Source organism: Oncorhynchus tshawytscha, linkage group LG02, assembly GCF_018296145.1.
Source record: "Oncorhynchus tshawytscha isolate Ot180627B linkage group LG02, Otsh_v2.0, whole genome shotgun sequence".
NCBI lineage: Eukaryota > Metazoa > Chordata > Actinopteri > Salmoniformes > Salmonidae > Oncorhynchus > Oncorhynchus tshawytscha.
In genome coordinates, this window is record NC_056430.1 from 32,290,083 (window position 1) to 32,307,064 (window position 16,982).

A 16,982-nucleotide genomic window follows, 5' to 3' on the forward strand; every position below is an offset into this window, starting at 1 on the left:
CTACCTGCAATGGGGGTTATGTCATACAACACACATTTAAGTCTTAGGCCTAACAAAGTTAATTTATTGTTTAACAGATGCCCTGTTTCACATTTCATCCCCAAACATTTTTTTGATGGGACAATTGAGCTCCCGAGTGCTGCAGCGGTCTAAGGCACTGTATCTCAGTGCTAAATGCATCACTACAGTCCCTGGTTCGAATCCAGGCTGTATCACATCCGGCCGTGATTGGGAGTCCCACAGGGTGGCGCACAATTAGCCCAGCGTCGTCCGGGTTTGGCCGGGGTAGGGGAGGGTTTGGCCGGGGTAGGCCGTCGTTGTAAATAATAATTTCTTAACTGACTTGCCTAGTTAAATAAAGGTTAAATACATTTAAAATTGTGATTTCATATGAATTTAATATTTTAAATTATTCACTTTGCCCTTGTAGTATTCGGTTCGGTTGAATTCGGTTGAAGCGTGGTTAATCAAAGTAATCATTTGTAAATCGCAAACAGTTCCTTTTGGATTATGTGCTTGACTTGGACAGGAGCTCACCGGAGCTGAGCTGAGTACCAGCACCTCAAATGTTCTAATGCTTGAGCTCTTGTTCGTCTTTATAGAATTTTAGTTCAAAAGTATTGTAGGTATCCTGCACCTAAATGGTAACAGTCCAAGTCGAGTATTCATTATGTGGCTACAAAACTTAACATCAATGTAGTTCAATAGAGGGGGACCCTAACCAGGACTCAAACTGTGGTCCCTGTGAGTGTGAATTTCAAAACCATTATACAAAAAGGCAAAAATGTCTTGGTAAGGTGTTTGTATTAATGTTGTTTAGTTTTTTTTTACAAGGGGTTGAAATTTTATTTTACATGTTCATATTTTTATTTGCTCGCTCACCTCACATTTAAAAAAAAAAGTATTCCTTTAAACAGTAAATCAACTTTGTATGACCTAAAGGTCACATCACATATCTTTGTAAAAAAAAATACAAAGAATGATGACATGCGGAAATGGCAGTTGCTATGTATACATTTTTATTTTGAATGTTTATCTTTCACAAGACCGGTCAGTTACAGGTTCATTTGTCAGTAGTCAAAATGGAATATACATGCACATCACTAAACATGTCACTGATGTTGAACATTTTCATAACGTATTCGAATATTAATGTTTAAGGTCCCCTATTTACAAAATACATTGCTAACTTGTTTTGATGGTACTTTTTTCTTAAATTTCAGCTATTTGAACTCGCTGATTGAAATTAGCTGAATAACTTTTTACTGTGTTACATCTGGTGCGAAACAGTAAGCATATCCAAACAGAACTAGATATAAACATTAAAAATCATTGGGCAAGAACAGTGTAATTGGAAAGGACTTCACTCTGACCATGTTGAGTAAGATGGATCACTTCAAAATGTATCCTTTCGTAAGTTTATCAATTGGATTCCATGAGCAGCTTTCTACACTTTCTTCAACACAAACCATTTAAGAGCCAGAAATAACCCCAGAATATCTAATAAAGTACCTATATCAAACGTGTTCATTCGGTTGTTCTGACTTCTGATCCACATTTCCATCTAAAGGACATCATCCACATTGTCTCCGTGAGGAACATGTTGCCATCTTTGTTCGATTTGTTGGACATGTATGTTGACTCCCTTTGGAGTAAGTTTGGGGCTGTTTTCTTAGTATTTGCCTTCATTACCCATAATTTAGGGTGTTAGGAATGAAGGGATAGTGTAGAATTGAAGAGTCTTATGACATTACAAAGTCTTCTGTTGTGCCTTCTGTTCCTACTGCTCAACTTCAACATGAATCCAAGTGAAGGGAAGAGGGGAAAAATACAATCTGTGAGGAAGAAAGTTTTTTTTAATTAGGCAAAAAAAAGAACATAAAAGAATAAGATGCTGAATTCCAAATTGAACCTACCCTTGAGGCACTTTAAATCTGAAAAGATTGGATGGGTGTATCCATCATGGTGAAAATTTCACCTAGTCTGAGGCAAGTCTATTATCTGATTTGTCCAAATCTAGTAGAAGTGTCTGTACAGGCTAGGCGTCGATTTGGAATTCAAGAACCAACGCAATAACTACTGTACCTCTTTGTGTATCTGCTTAGAACAGACCGCAAGATTTTAGGTTCTCTTTGATAATGATGTCTGTCACAGCTCCGAACACAATCTCCACGTTCTTTGTATCCGTGGCGCAGGTCAAGTGGGAATAGATTTCTTTGACACCCTTCTTCATGTTCAGCTCCTCAAACTGCTTCTTGATGTAGTCACTGGCATCATCATATGTGTTGGGGCCTAGTGGTAGAGAAAGCGGGCAGCTTATAAAGTGGTTCTCATTTGTTTAAAATTGTAGGTGATGAAATTGACAGTACCTATTCTGTTTATCTTGCTGCTACATCATATTGCAGTAGAAGAGACAGAACGTTTCCATCATTCCTGCTCGTGGGAAATCGTACTATGCTGTTTTTACTTGTGGTTACTCTTACCATCGTAGTCTGGGAAGCAGATGCTGAGGTGGACCTTTTTGATCTTCTCTTCAAAAAGATCCTTCTTGTTGAGGAAGAGCACAATGGAGGTGGTGGCGAAGAACCTGTGGTTGCAGATACTGTTGAACAAGTGGAGAGACTCATGCATACGGTTCTGTGGAGAAGTGTACGAAAGTTAGGTTAAGTGCCAACAATCTCTGTTTCATCAATCCTCCCTCAGGCTGGATTAGTATAATAACTACTCTAAACCAAAGACATGATCTTGCTTCCTATTTTGGGCCTTTGACTATCACACAAACACAACTCTACATGTCTTCTGTGCTTGAACTGGGGTGGTGGTATCAGGCATAGGACTGTGACGCAATCATAATGTTCAGTCATCTGAGCTATGTCCTTAGGGACTTTAACATGTGATGGGATAGTAGAGTTATGTAACCTTGTGACTGAATAATCCATTGTTTACTTCAAAGTCAGACTGGAGAAAATACTCTTCAGTTAGAATCAGAAATCATGATGCTCTTTCAATCTTACCAAATGCATCACAGCATAAAAAAGAGAACTGGAAGTAAACAGTACAAAAGTACAGAATTTGGGCATAAAAGGCCACAACTGTTACAAACTAATGGACCTTTCAGAGGTCAACTGTAGAACCAAACCCACCACTTCATCGTCCTCTACGAGCACCATGTCATAAGCACTGAGGGCTCCGCAGAAGATGATGCAGGTTACACCCTCGAAACAATGGATCCACTTCTTTCTCTCCGACCGCTGGCCGCCCACATCAAACATCCTATCAGAAGAGAGGTTAAAGAAGTGAGATGTTAACATCTGACTGTACAGACTTAACCGGTGATTGTGCAAAATCAAACCCAAGATCAAAGGGAATTAACACACTACAAGGATGTATGGGAGATCCACTATTGGCCGCTTGTGGTCTCCCATGCTTGGCAAACCTTCCCTCACCTGAAATGCAGCTCTTTGCAGGAGAACTGCTCCTCGATGATACCGGTTGTCTTGACTCGAGAACGCAGCACGTCCTGCTCATTGGGCAGGTAATCAGACTTTGTGATTCTGTCCAATTCTCCAAGGTAGCTGTTTAGCGAGATTTCAGTTTAGCATACATCCACACCCCCAGACCCACATAATCACTCTCACACGTACCAGCAAAGATATGACTGTCATAACAGACTATAACAGTTGCTGTGACACTCACTAGCCAGCAGAGTCATTGAGCTGATACTCGGCTGCTCTCTCGAAGGAGGCCTGGACACCACTGTCACTCCACAGCCTCTTGATGACATCAGCCAGCTCAGGGGGCATGGAGCCCTCTTCAATGGAGTCTGACAGGTTGGACAGCTTCTGCCCGTCTTCCTGCACCATGAAGTCAAATGGTGAGTTTTACCGCTACTAAAACTTAAATTTCCTTCCATTCTAAAGTAGCTAATTCACTAAGCTAACAATGTATTGTTGTTCTTTCTATTGGAATAACATGCAATTACCAAAACTTCTGCTGGTGTGTCAATGTCTATCAGTGTGTGTCATTGTCTGTTTGGAGGATCAGAAGAGGTTAAAGATGCAGAGTGGGACTCACACTTCCTTTTGGTGATCCAAAGTCAATGGACAGCATCTCCATGCCTCTGATGATGGCCAGAGCAGACTGCAGGATGTTACCATAGATGATCGCCCTGAACTCCAATTGTTCTTCTTTGGTATAACCACCTTGATGGAGAATTCTACCCAACATAAGAGGAAGAAAACAGTTGGGTTGTAATTACAGTTTCAAATACAACTGACATTATGCACTCCCCTACGTATTTATTTGGATAGTGAAGATAACTTTTCATTTGGCTCTACTCCAGCATTTTGGATTTGATATCAAATGTTTTATATGAGGTGACAGTACAGAATGTCACTTTTTAATTGAGAGTATATTCATACATATCTGGTTTACAGTAAAGAAATGAAAGCATGTTATGTATCTAGTCCTTCCATTTGATGGTATTTGGACAAATTCACTTATATTGACCACATGAAACTTGTGACTTTACAAACTTGTTGGATACATTTGCAGTTTGTTTTGGTTGTGTTTTGGATTGTTGTGCCCAAAAGCAATGAATGGTAAATAATGTATCGTGTCATTTTGGAGTCACTTTTATTGTAAATAAGAATATAATATGTTTCTAAACACTTCTACATTAATGTGATTGCTACTATGATTACGCACAATCATGAATGATGAGTGAATAATGATGAGTGAAAAAGAAGCATAAATATTATTCCCCACCAAAAATATGAACCTTACCTGTTATTGGTAATGGCAAGAGGTATGTTTTGGTGGCATGATATTTGTGCATCTGTAACTCTGACACACAACCAAAACAACCAAACTGCAAATGCAAGTTTGTAGTCACAAGCTTAATGTAGTCATTGCGTGCTAGGAATATGGGACCAAATGCTAAACTTTTGACTAAATGCGATACACTATAAGTGAATTTGTCCAAATACACTACATGACCAAAGCTGGTCAAACATCTCATTCCAAAATCATGGGCATTAATATGGAGTTGGTCCCCCTCCCCTTTGCTGCCACAACAGCATCCACTCTTCTGGGAAGGTTTTTCCACTAGATGTTGGAACATTGCTGCGGGGACTTCAATTCAGCCACAAGAGCATTAGTGAGGTCAGGCACTGATATGGGGGGATTAGGCCTGGCTTGCAGTTGGCATTCCAATTCATCCCAAAGGTGTTCAATGAGGTTGAGGTCAGGGCTCTGTGCAGGCCAGTCAAGTTTTTCCACACCGATCTTGACAAACCATTTCTGTATGGACCTCGCCTTGTGCACAGGGGCATTGTCATGCTGAAAGACGAAAGGGCCTTCCCCAACTGTTGCCTCAAAGTTGGAAGCACAAAATCGTCTAGAATGTCATTGTATGCTACAGCGTTAAGATTTTCCTTCACTGGATCTAAAGGGCCTACCCCAAACCATAAAAAACAGCCTCAGACCATTATTCCTCCTCCACCAAACTTTACAGTTGGCACTATGCATTCGGACAGGTAGCGTCTCCTGGCATCTGCCAAACCAAGATCTGTTTGCCGGACTGCAAGATGGTGACGCGGGATTCATCACTCCAGAGAACGCGTATCCACCATTCCCCAGACCTGAATCCAATTGAGCACATCTGGGACATCATGTCTCGCTCCATCCACCAACGCCACGTTGCACCACAGACTATCCAGGAGTTGGCGGATGCTTTAGTCCAGGTCTGGGAGGAGATCCCTCAGGAGACCATCCGCCACCTCATCAGGAGCATGCCCAGGCGTTGTAGGGAGGGCATACAGGCACGTGGAGGCCACACACACTACTGAGCCTTATTTTGACTTGTTTTAAGGACATTACATCAAAGTTGGATCAGACTGTAGTGTGGTTTTCCACTTTAATTTTGAGTGTGACTCCAAATCCAGACCTCCATGGGTTGATAAATTTGATTTCCATTGAGAATTTTTGTGTGATTTTGTTGTCAGCACATTCAACTATGTAAAGAAAAAAGTATTTAATAAGAATATTTCATTCATTCAGATCTAGGATGTGTTATTTTAGTGTTCCCTTTATTTTTTTGAGCAGTGTTCTGTAAGGGTACATGTCAATTGCAGCCACCACAATCTATTATATTATGGTTAATTCTGTTGTGATTATGAGCTATTAACTTAGTCCATCTTGTTGAACACCCAGTTTACACCTTTTAGAATGATGTTACAGTATTTGGACAAGGTTGCCTGCATGTGATTGAGGAGGAATGAGAGATACAATGCATTTGTTTTGTTATACTCACTTCATCTGCTTAACAATTGTGCTCTTCCCAGACTCACCAGCACCTGGTGAAACAAATGAAGAAGTAGATATGTTACAAGGGCTTTCCCATGTTGGGGCGGCAGGGTAGCCTAGTGGTTAGAGCGTTGGACTAGTAACCGGAAGGTTGCAAGTTCAAACCCCCAAGCACAATCTGTTGTTCTGCCCCTGAACAGGCAGTTAACCCACTGTTCCTAAGCCGTCATTGAAAATAAGAATTTGTTCTTAAATGACTTGCCTAGTTAAATAAAGGTTTAAAAAAATAAAAAAACATACAAACACATCATCATCATTCACCCTGTAGTTGGTTAAAGGGAACCCAAGGGCCGAAACATAGCATGAGCATAATGATGGCACATAGTGAAAGAGGAACGTCAGCAGTTGCCCCTCCCCTCCACTGCCACAGATCCAGTGCTTTTAGACACACGACATGACAAGCATTCAGTGGTGTTGCAAAAGTGACAGTTACAGTTCTTTCACATCCGTTCTATCATGATCTTCTGTTTTGTGTTTAGCTTTGTTTCTGCATGTTGTTGTTGCATTTGTACCATTGCATATCCTATAGGACATTTCCCATCACACACTACACTAACAGCTTAGCCCATTTCTCTGCATGAACTGTAACAACACACTTAGTTGGGGGGGAATAGGAACAGAGTAAACAAGTTCTGGGCCGTAGGGCAGACTTAGATGAGCAGTGAATTTTAATGTAATAATACCAGTAAGCAAATTTCACTCTGGGTTTTTAACAAACGAGATTGTCACCACATGCTGATTTGTTGTTCCACACGCCACCACAAGGGGGCCATCTAAGATTCCTGACTATTTTGAATTGGGCGTATGAAAGGGTTTATGGCTAATGTGATTGACATCTGTCCCAATGGTTTAGCAGAGGCCAGTGACCTTATTAGCTCAGGCCTAAATGGAGGGATTTGAGAGGCCTTGGGTAAGGAGGCCTGAGGTTGAAAAGCCTCTCAGAGGATTGTCCGATAAGCGAAGACGTCACTGCTCTGTCTTCTTGACCTCATGTCAGTTATCACAACTGTTTAATTTCTGCAGGATGGTTGGTTTTCCTCTACACTCTGTTGCTGATTCTTCTAAGACTTATATGTAGGTAAAGGTTTAAGGTATTAACCAGATGTCTCCCAGTAGGCAAAATTATGTTGAAAAGACGTATTCTCCAGACGTTGAAGTTTGGTACATTTTAGGTTCTGAACAAAGGATAGGCAACTTTGATGGGGGTGGGGGACGCCAGGAAAACTCCTCATGAGGAGCCGCAGTGGCTCGCGGGTCTGTGTACCAGCATTCATACCCACACATGCAGTCAGAGCCAGCCCTATAGCCTTTTGGGGGCACTAAGTGGAATTTTGTTCCCTCTCCACCTTGTGAGCAAAACATTTTAGTGGACCCCCTCTTGACAGTGTAGGGACAAAACTGAGTTAATTTCCTGCAATTCTACACATTTTGCCATGGGGCATTGAACATGTTACAATTTTAAAGCAAGTTTGCTGCAATTCTACACAGTTTGCCATGGGGTGGAGATATATTTTTGCAGTTTTACAGCATTTATTTTGCAATTATACATGTTGCCATAGGGTGGAGAGCCATTTTTCCATTTTTTAAAATATTATATCTGAGTGAAAGTGACTAACAAAATCAATGAGGCCCCGTCGGTCGGTAATTCGACTGAGTGACTCTCCGTGACTGACATAACAATAGGAAGACTGATGCACAACCAAATTTTGAAATTGCATCTGTATTCTACTATTAGGGCGCCAGGTAGCCTAGCGGTTAGAGAGTTGGGACAGTAACAGAAAGGTCGCTGGTTTGAATACGAGAGGTGAAAAATCTATGTGCCTTTGAGCAATGCTCCAGGGGTGCAGTACTACTATGGCTGACCCTTTAAAACAACGCATTTTACTGCACCTATCCAATATATGTGACAATAAAACAGCCGGTTGCCCATCCTTTAAATAAAAGGTGAAAATATGTTTTTTCCTGATGTTGAAATCAGGTTAATTTTCGGTTCTTAATGAAAAGTTGAAAAGTTTAGACACACCGATTCATTCTAGGGTTTTTCTTTATTTGTACTATTTTCTACATTGTAGAATAATAGTGAAGACATTAAAACTATGAAATAACACATATGGAATCATGTGGTAACCAAAAAAGTGTTAAACAAATAAAAATATATCTTATATTTGAGAGTCTTCAAAGTAGCCACCCTTTGCCTTGATGACAGCTTTGCAACACTCTTGGCATTCTCTCAACCAGCTTCATGAGGTAGTCACTTGGAATGCATTTCAATTAACAGGTGTGCCTTGTTGAAATTTTATTTGTGGAATTTCTTTCTTTCTTATTGCATTTGAGCCAATCAGTTGTGTTGTGCCAATGTAGGGGTGGTATACGGAAGATAGCCCTATTTGGTAAAAGACCAAGTCCATATTATGGCAAGAACAGCTCAAAAAAATCAAAGAGAAACGACAGACCATCATTACTTTAAAAGTTGAAGTTCAGTCAATCCGGAAAATGTCCAAAACTTTGCAGTCGCAAAAACCATAAAGTGCTGTGATGAAACTGGATCTCATGAGGACCACCACAGGAAAGGAAGACCCAGAGTTACCTCTGCTGCAGAGGATAAGTTAATTAGAGTTACCAGCCTCAGAAATTGCAGACCAAATAAATGTTTCACAGAGTTCAAGTAACAGACACATCTCAACATCAACTGTTCAGAGGAGACTGCGTGAATCAGGCCTTCATGGTCGAATTGCTGCAATGAAACCACTACTAAAGGGCAATGGACATTAAACCGGTGGAAATCTGTCCTTTTGGTCTGATGAGTCCAAATTTGAGATTTTTGGTTCCAACCGCCGTGTCTTTGTGAGACGCAGAGTAGGTGAATAGATGATCTCCACATGTGTGGTTCCCACTGTGAAGCATGGAGGAGGAGGTGTGATGGTGTGGAGGTGCTTTTCTGGTGACACTGTCTGTGATTTATTTAGAATTCAAGGCACACTTAACCACCATGGCTGCGACAGCATTCTGCTGCGATACGCCATGCCATCTGGTTTACACTTATTGGGACAATCATTTATTTTTCAACAGGACAGTGACCCAACACACTCCTCCAGGCTGTGTAAGGGCTATTTGACCAAGAAGGAGAGTGATGGAGTGCTGCATCAGATGACCTGGCCTCCACAATCACCCAACCTCAACCCAATTGAGATGGTTTGGTATGAGTTGCACCGCAGAGTGAAGGAACAAGTGCTCACCATATGTGGGAACTCCTTCAAGACTGTTGGAAATGCATTCTTCATGAAGCTGGTTGAGAGAATGTCAATAATGTGCAAAGCTGTCATCAAGGCAAAGGGTGGCTACTTTGAAGAATCTAAAATCTAAAATATATTTTGATTTGTTGAACACTTTTTTGGTTACTACATGAATGTTATTTCATAGTTTTGATGTCTTCACTATTATTTACAATGTAGGAAATTTACAATGACAAATGTCCACTGCACAATGAAGTAAGCATTACATCACAATAATTATTTTAAAATCCATAAAGGAAAGAGGAGCCAACTGAAGATCAAAAGCTTTAAAACTGGCAACGACGATGTTCAAAGTTAGTCTGGCTAAGACCTAACTCTCAAGTCCTCCTGTATGGTTCTTTTGATGTTGTCAGCACAATGTGTCGATAATGAAAGGTGGCTGTACTTTTACTGATTGGCTCTCCTTTGTGTCTTTCTCACAAACAACCACAGTCACACACTGCCCCTGAGCTCCACCCCCTTCTATTACAACATTTGGATTTTCAACAAAAAAACATTCGAGAGAACCAATCAAACCCGGCACAGATTTTCTGAACAAATATTGCATTAACAAATATTAATGTGTGTCACAACTCTTCCTGCGCTGTGAGTGACATGGGTCAAGTCAGCCAGGCTAGTTCAAAGTAGTCCAAACTATGGAATTATCCAACAGACCACTTCAACTACAATAACATTCTTAGCAACAGTTACAGATATTTTTTTGTTGTCGTTATGATTGTGATATGTTGTTGTTTATCTACCTTGGTTGAATGCACTCTGCATATGAGCGTCTGCTGAATGGCCAAAATGTAAAAACAAACACTTGCAGACATTGCTGGGTATTATTCTAATAAACTCTGCACCCAAACAAATACAAATGTGAAATCTGAACAGATAGATGTTTAGGTTATGTTTCAGAAGCTTGAACAGCCCAGTACAGCAAAGTAGCGTACAGTATGGTACAGGACAGTCGTTTTATTCAGTAGAGTACGGTAAAGTAGGGCACAATGCAGTACAGTTTAATTCAGTATAGTACAGTTTAGTTCAGTAGAGTACATTAGAGTAGAGCGCATTATACTGTATTTTGCTGTTCTGAACTTTACTGAACTTTACTGTACTTCACTCTACTGTGCTCTTCTGTACTGAACTTTTATTTTCTGTTCTGTAATGTACTGTGCTCTACTGTACTGTGTTGTCCAAACTTGTGAAATTTGGTTAAGATTCAGTCCAGTCCGACGTTGAAATCAAGGCTGTTCGGACCACACAAAGTAAAAGACTGCCGGTCCGGACAGGACCAAAACAAGATGTTCCAAAAACGTGTGTCGGTCCGTGCTTAAGGGGCTGTCTCTGCAACACGTCTCCACTAATCCATGCTTTATTTGTGCCAAATGGCTGTAAGCAATTGCCTCTCTGATTTCATAGTTGTTTTGATGGTCTCTTGAGGTTCCATGTTTCCCAAAAAGCCAAATATATTTTCGTCCTGTAAAAACACTTCACCACCAATTACGTTTTAAAACTGCTTTAGATAAACAGAGACCTAGTTTAAACTCATACCTAACTCTTGAATCCCTACCTCCCGATGAAAGAAAAGACTATAATGAGCTGACACAGAAATAAACTGTTGGCCTAATAATACTGTAAATACTAATCTGTCATTGATACCTGAAGCATCTCTCAACTTCAGCTTAGAACCAGAAGATGGCACCGTGTATCAGATAAAGTGGCTCACCCATGAAGCTACAGAAAATGTCCTTCTGCCAAGGCAATGTTCAATTGCTTATTTATTTTTAAGCAAGAGTTGAGTAGTCACTGTTCTTGCACCCAAGACACACATCATACACTAAGCTCTGACAGCAAATGTTGTTGAATATGACAAAAGTAATACAGATGTTTCACATTTCATTCAAAATACAGAACAACTCTGTGTTTAGTAATTGTTACTCCATAGTTCTGCCAGAGAGTTGGCTGTGTTGCATCTGTGTTGTGTTCTGCAGGAGCAACAGGAGACATGAGTTTTGATGGCATTAAATTGCTGTTTTTCATCCACAGAACCTCAACTCACAATGTTATGGTTGCAGTACTGCCACCTGGATTGTGGGTCAGTCACTTCACAGGACTTCACTTTTGCAATGTGTCAATATTTGACCAATTGCTTCAGCTGCCACTGTATCTCATTTGTTTACTTTAAAATGTGGACCATGGCCCCTATTTACTGTTAGTGAGGGGTGTAGACAGGGGTTATGGTGTATAGGATGTAACATCTGCATCTTTGATCTGTTGTAAACTCAGGTGGATGTTCTGGCTCCATTATTGTAAATGCATGATCTATGGCCCAGATAGTAATTGGCTCTTGTAATTTATCCTAATGAGCTTTGTTGCTGCTAGCTCTGGTTACTCTGATGGTTGACCCAACTGAGTTTCTATGGAAGTCCTCTGTTGACTCTATAGTCTGCAACCTTTTAGTGGCTTGGTACTTGTTGTATTTGGCTCCTCAGAATTGCAGTATTGATCTTTTTGGCCCTTGTCAATTAGCTTGGCCCTTACTTTTTTGTCTCTGTGACATTATTAATTAGCATTTGATTATGCATTTTGCATGGTGGGGCCATGTTGTAACCCAGTGCTAGAGAAATGATTACAGGGAGTCTAAGTGGCAGGAAAGAAAGCATAATTGGGTTACCATGATCCTATGAGAAAAGCTTACTAAATCCTGCCCCTGAACTCTCACAAAGCTTTTTATAACCAGAGCTCATGACACGTATCTACGGCTCATTGTTTTACATACTCTATTGAAAAAATGCATCTGATATGTCAACATTCATAACCTTGGCCACTTATACAGAAATATATAAATATATAAGCCTGGTTTCATAACCTATGAAGACAACATAGGGCTCTTCCAATCCTTTCAGAACCAAACATTAACACTAATCTGATTCCCTGCTAGGTAGTGCTCCATATTTTACACTTTCCAGACCTTTCTCAGAATCAAAATGTATTTTGATGTCACTAATATAGAAATATACTTACAACTTCCCTTCTAGTAGCCTAGTTATGAATCAACACGTTCCATTTCAGGGGAACTTACTCACCTATTAACTTTATTGCTGCTGAGAAACATTAAATTATCCCATACACCCTATACCACAGTAACGACTGTCATACAGATTATGTCGGTATGAGAGAACTTGTTGTTTCAGTCAATAGAAATGGTATTGCCTTTTACTATGTTGTTTTTTTTACACCTCTGACCTCACAAGCTCATGATTTCTCATCTCAGTCTTGAGGTAACAGCAGCAGCCACTCTGGGCTTATCTGACTTAATGTAAGCTACTTTCAGCTTGACATGTTTATCTGTTTGCATCCATTATAGTGACATGGGTCATGTTGAATGTGCAAATATAGTAAATGTGCAAAGACAGAACACCAATACAGTATATAACAGATTATGAACTACTCTAATAACTTTTACTGTTAAACTCTTTTCATATATACCGGAGACTTAGATACAATGTCAGGATCAAATGCTAGAGTCCTGATTGAATAGCCCGTTTTTGAATGTACCATTTCAGCATTGGCAAGTTTCCACAAGTCTGGAAGTGTTACACAAATGGAAACGCGTATTACATTTATCCAAATTCTGATCATTTCAGAGGTGCTTCCACAAGAGCCTCTATTTAGCTACTGAAAATGTTCCAGAATGTCCTTGAGAAAAGAGCTCCACCGATCAAGTGACCATATCAAAGTGTTAAAGACTTCACAACAACTATGTCAACTTCACCAGTGAATATTCACAACTGTTGTCATTAGTGTAACCTACCAATGCCAATCTTATATTATGCTTATGCTCATAAAGGTTTGCTATGGCTGATGCTTAAGCTACAGGTTGGTATGGCTGCCTCATCGCAAAAACTCAAATGTTTACATAATGTAAACTTAAACTTATTTGTAACTTTTATTGCTGTGAAATTTCCAATACAATGCCCCCCAACTCCGACAAGAAAAAAAAAGGTGTGACTATTTCTCCAAAAACAGGGCACATACTGTAGTTGCAGACTTTCTCATCTCCAACCAATATCTTTTTTTCCCAGTTTTTTAAAGAAGATTATGCTTATCCTAAGCGTTTGCATCAGACACTGTTCAGGTTTATATGCTAACAGACCATAAGCCAGTTGAGTGTTCCATTCTACTTTTCTGCACTTTCAGACGAAGCCCCACAAGCACAACAGCTCCTTACCAAGCAGCAGAAGCTTGACTGTCTTGGCTTCTTTGTCCGCATCCTCCGCCAGCTGCTTTTCCAGCTCCTTGGACTTTGCGGCTAATGCCTTGTCTTCGACACTTCCTCCGGCTCCCATTTTTTACTTTTTTTTATCACTCTTTCAAGCCAAGATCCTGTGTGGTACGGAAATGCGGCCGGCCGCTCCCGGCGTCTGAGGGGTGCACTGGGAGACCGGGACAGAGGGAGGCAGAGGTGGGGGCTGGGAACAGGGGATCCTGGCCTCAGTCCGTGGTTGGTGACTGGAGGAAGAGGGCACCGGAGATGTATACTGACACACAGTCAGACAATCACTGCTTGGGGACTAAGGGAAGCTGTCCTCTCTGGTGTTAGCCCTCCCTAATTCCCCTACGCTAAACCTGACATCTTGCCGTCAGGTTGGGATTGGGTAGGGCTTTTTCTGGCGTTCCCATGGGAACCGTTAGATCCAATTAGGATGAAGCAGAGGGCAAAAGTGAAGGTTAAAAATGGCAAACTCCATTGGATTTAGAAAGAGATGGGTGGATTAGAAATAGAGAACATATGGATGTTCCAAGTTGACTTCCTCTTGCACAATTTAGCTCGCCCAGCTTCTGTCAAGTATGACTCAAAAATAGATGGTGTCAGGTGTTCTTTTTGTTCCATGGCCAGTGACAATTGGCATGCAAATCTGAGCCATGAAAATACGTTATTTGTCACTTTGTGATTTGACTGTGAAGGCCGTGTGATCATAAGGCATTTCTACAATGTGAGACCTTAGCTTTGTGACTATGCTGGTTAAGGATGGAGAGTTTAACAGGCATCAGGTCTCGTTTCCTGGCACGGGTTGAGTGATCCGTTGAGGATAGAACGCATTAAACAACAGTGTTGCCTTTCTGGTCAAGCTCTACCACTTACAATAAATCATACGTCACTGGCCTTTTGCACTCAGATGAGGAGAGAGACAATGTGAACAGAGGGAGATTTCACTCATCTCAGAAAACTGTGTCATGGGTCAGCACAGAGATTTACTGTACTCAGCAGTGTGTCTTCTGTGCACAGTGCCTTCTGTGCTTGCATGTGCCTAATTGATAGATCTGTTCTTTATAGATCTATTTTGTCAGGAATTTTCATCTCCAATAACTTTGCATGTAGTGAACTCCAAAGTGGATTACCTCTGCGACAAAACAAAAGAGCCATGAACAGCTAGCTACTGTTTGACTGGGCTTGGTTGTAACAGAGTAACAAAGGCCATTCTAATGTAAAAATGCTTCATACACCTGATATAGCGTTTCATACTTTATGTGAACAAACTCAAATGGAGTGGCGCTGTAGTTGTGGTTAACCAACTAGGTAGGTGGCTCTAACTGTGCTGAATATAGACAAAAATCCAGACATTGGCCCTTCCACCTGCAGATACTATGAGATTGCTCAACGTGCAGTGAAAGAGAGAAAAAGAAAGAAAGAGAGATTGGTCTCATGGCTAGAACCGGGTTGCTAATTAGGGCATCCTCCAATTCCGTTGTCCCTTTCTAATTCTGACCCTTCGATCTTTGACTATATGCTACCTACTTTATCATGGGATTGGCCTGGTGTAGCTGATCTGTTGACAAGATTATCCAGAGGCCCCTGTTAAATCTTGGGCCACAGCTTAGGCCAGCAGATGGCCACTTACTGTGAGAGGGGCGCTGGTTGAGAGATGCTGGGGTGTGCAGTGCAGTGCTGGTGGTACAGTAGCAGGGAACAAGTGTAATGATACTAGTCCACCCCTCTTTCAGAATAGCTCTTCCCTCTCTGCTCACCTGAGTGACTAGTCGGCCAGTCAGACCCTTGAAAGTAAGTAGGAAGTAAGAGGGTGATTGGATAAATGCACATCCAACTGTCCCCAGAACACTGTTCAGTATGAACTACTTGAGTTAATCTGAGAGTGACTGAGGTTGACACCCTAGACAAGTTTTAAATATGTTCATTCACATCTCATCCAACTCTTGGATGAAAAAAGTGTGTCACTATGTGCAGGCTACAACATATATAGACTATAAATAGACAATATTTTGTGTGTGTCTTTCTGCCCTACTTGTCTGAGTGGGAGAAATGCCTGGGAAAGTATTACAGAGCCTTTAAGTGAGTGAAGAAGTGTGGATGAATAAACTTTCTTACTATTCTAGCCTCAGGATTCTGGCCTCATTCTGTGCAATATGAATTACTGTTCATCTGAGGGCGTTTGAGGTGGATTGAGGTGCAGCGATGTCATCCATTGGCAGCTTTATATCTGGCACACCTGACTTGTGGTTGTGTATTCTACATCACTATGAACTTTTTTTTTTCTTCTCGTAAGTTTTTCTTCTTCTTTTTTTTTTACCCCGTTGTCTCCCCAATTTCATGGTATCCAATTGGTAGTTACAGTCTTGTCTCATTGCTGCAACTCCCGTACAGACTCGTGAGAGGAGAAGGTTGAGTGTCTTGCGTCCTCCGAAACGCAACCCAACCAAGAAGCACTGCTTCTTGACACAATGCCCACTTAACCAGGAAGCCAGCCACACCACTGTGTCAGAGGAAACACCGTACACCTGGCGACCGTGTCAGCGTGCACTGCACCCGGCCCGCAACAGGAGTCGCTAGTGCGCGATGGGACAAGGACATCTATGCCGGCCAAACCCTCCCCTAACCCGGACGACGCTGGGTTAATTGTGCGCCGCCCCATGGGTCTCCCGGTCGCGGCCGGCTGCGACAGAGCCTGGACTCAAACCAAGAATCTCTAGTGGCACAGCTAGCACTGTGATGCAGTGCCTTAGACCACTGTGCCACTCGGGAGGCCCACTATGAACATTTTAAGATATTTTGGGGCATACTGCAATTATATTTTATCCAGGTATGGTCATGCGAAATTGTCCAAGACCCCATTGAGGTGTTTGGCAGGCATATTGGGAAAGTCTTCTGTGGGTTAATGAGTGAATTCTGTGATGACCCTGTATCTACAATTTTTTTTAAAGCCCTGTTCTAGCTGTTTGTGTGAAATCTGGTGCCTCTATCATCAAAGTTACAATCCAAAAACAGCTGCCCCATGACATGGAATTTTATGGCTAAGCTTCCAACATTCTAATGTCAATGGC

At 41.3% G+C, this 16,982-nt stretch overlaps 1 protein-coding gene across 2 annotated transcripts; it reads right to left on the reverse strand.

The window, feature by feature from the left end:
• Nucleotides 1-311: 311 nt before the first annotated feature.
• LOC112217747 (guanine nucleotide-binding protein G(t) subunit alpha-2-like) lies at nt 312-14,244 on the reverse strand. 2 transcript variants are annotated; one of them, XM_024378247.2, is made up of 9 exons: nt 13,873-14,244; nt 6,314-6,356; nt 4,075-4,216; nt 3,697-3,854; nt 3,447-3,575; nt 3,144-3,273; nt 2,484-2,637; nt 2,086-2,292; nt 312-1,835 (listed from the first exon to the last, which is right to left on the reverse strand). In XM_024378247.2, exons 1-8 carry the CDS (start codon nt 13,988-13,990, stop codon nt 2,102-2,104), a joined length of 1,065 nt encoding a protein of 354 aa, XP_024234015.1. In that variant the 5' UTR covers nt 13,991-14,244; the 3' UTR covers nt 312-1,835; nt 2,086-2,101. The 2 variants fall into 2 exon arrangements, with proteins under 2 accessions (XP_024234015.1, XP_024234025.1); XM_024378257.2 differs by lacking the exon at nt 13,873-14,244 and adding an exon at nt 6,607-6,629.
• Nucleotides 14,245-16,982: the final 2,738 nt, after the last annotated feature.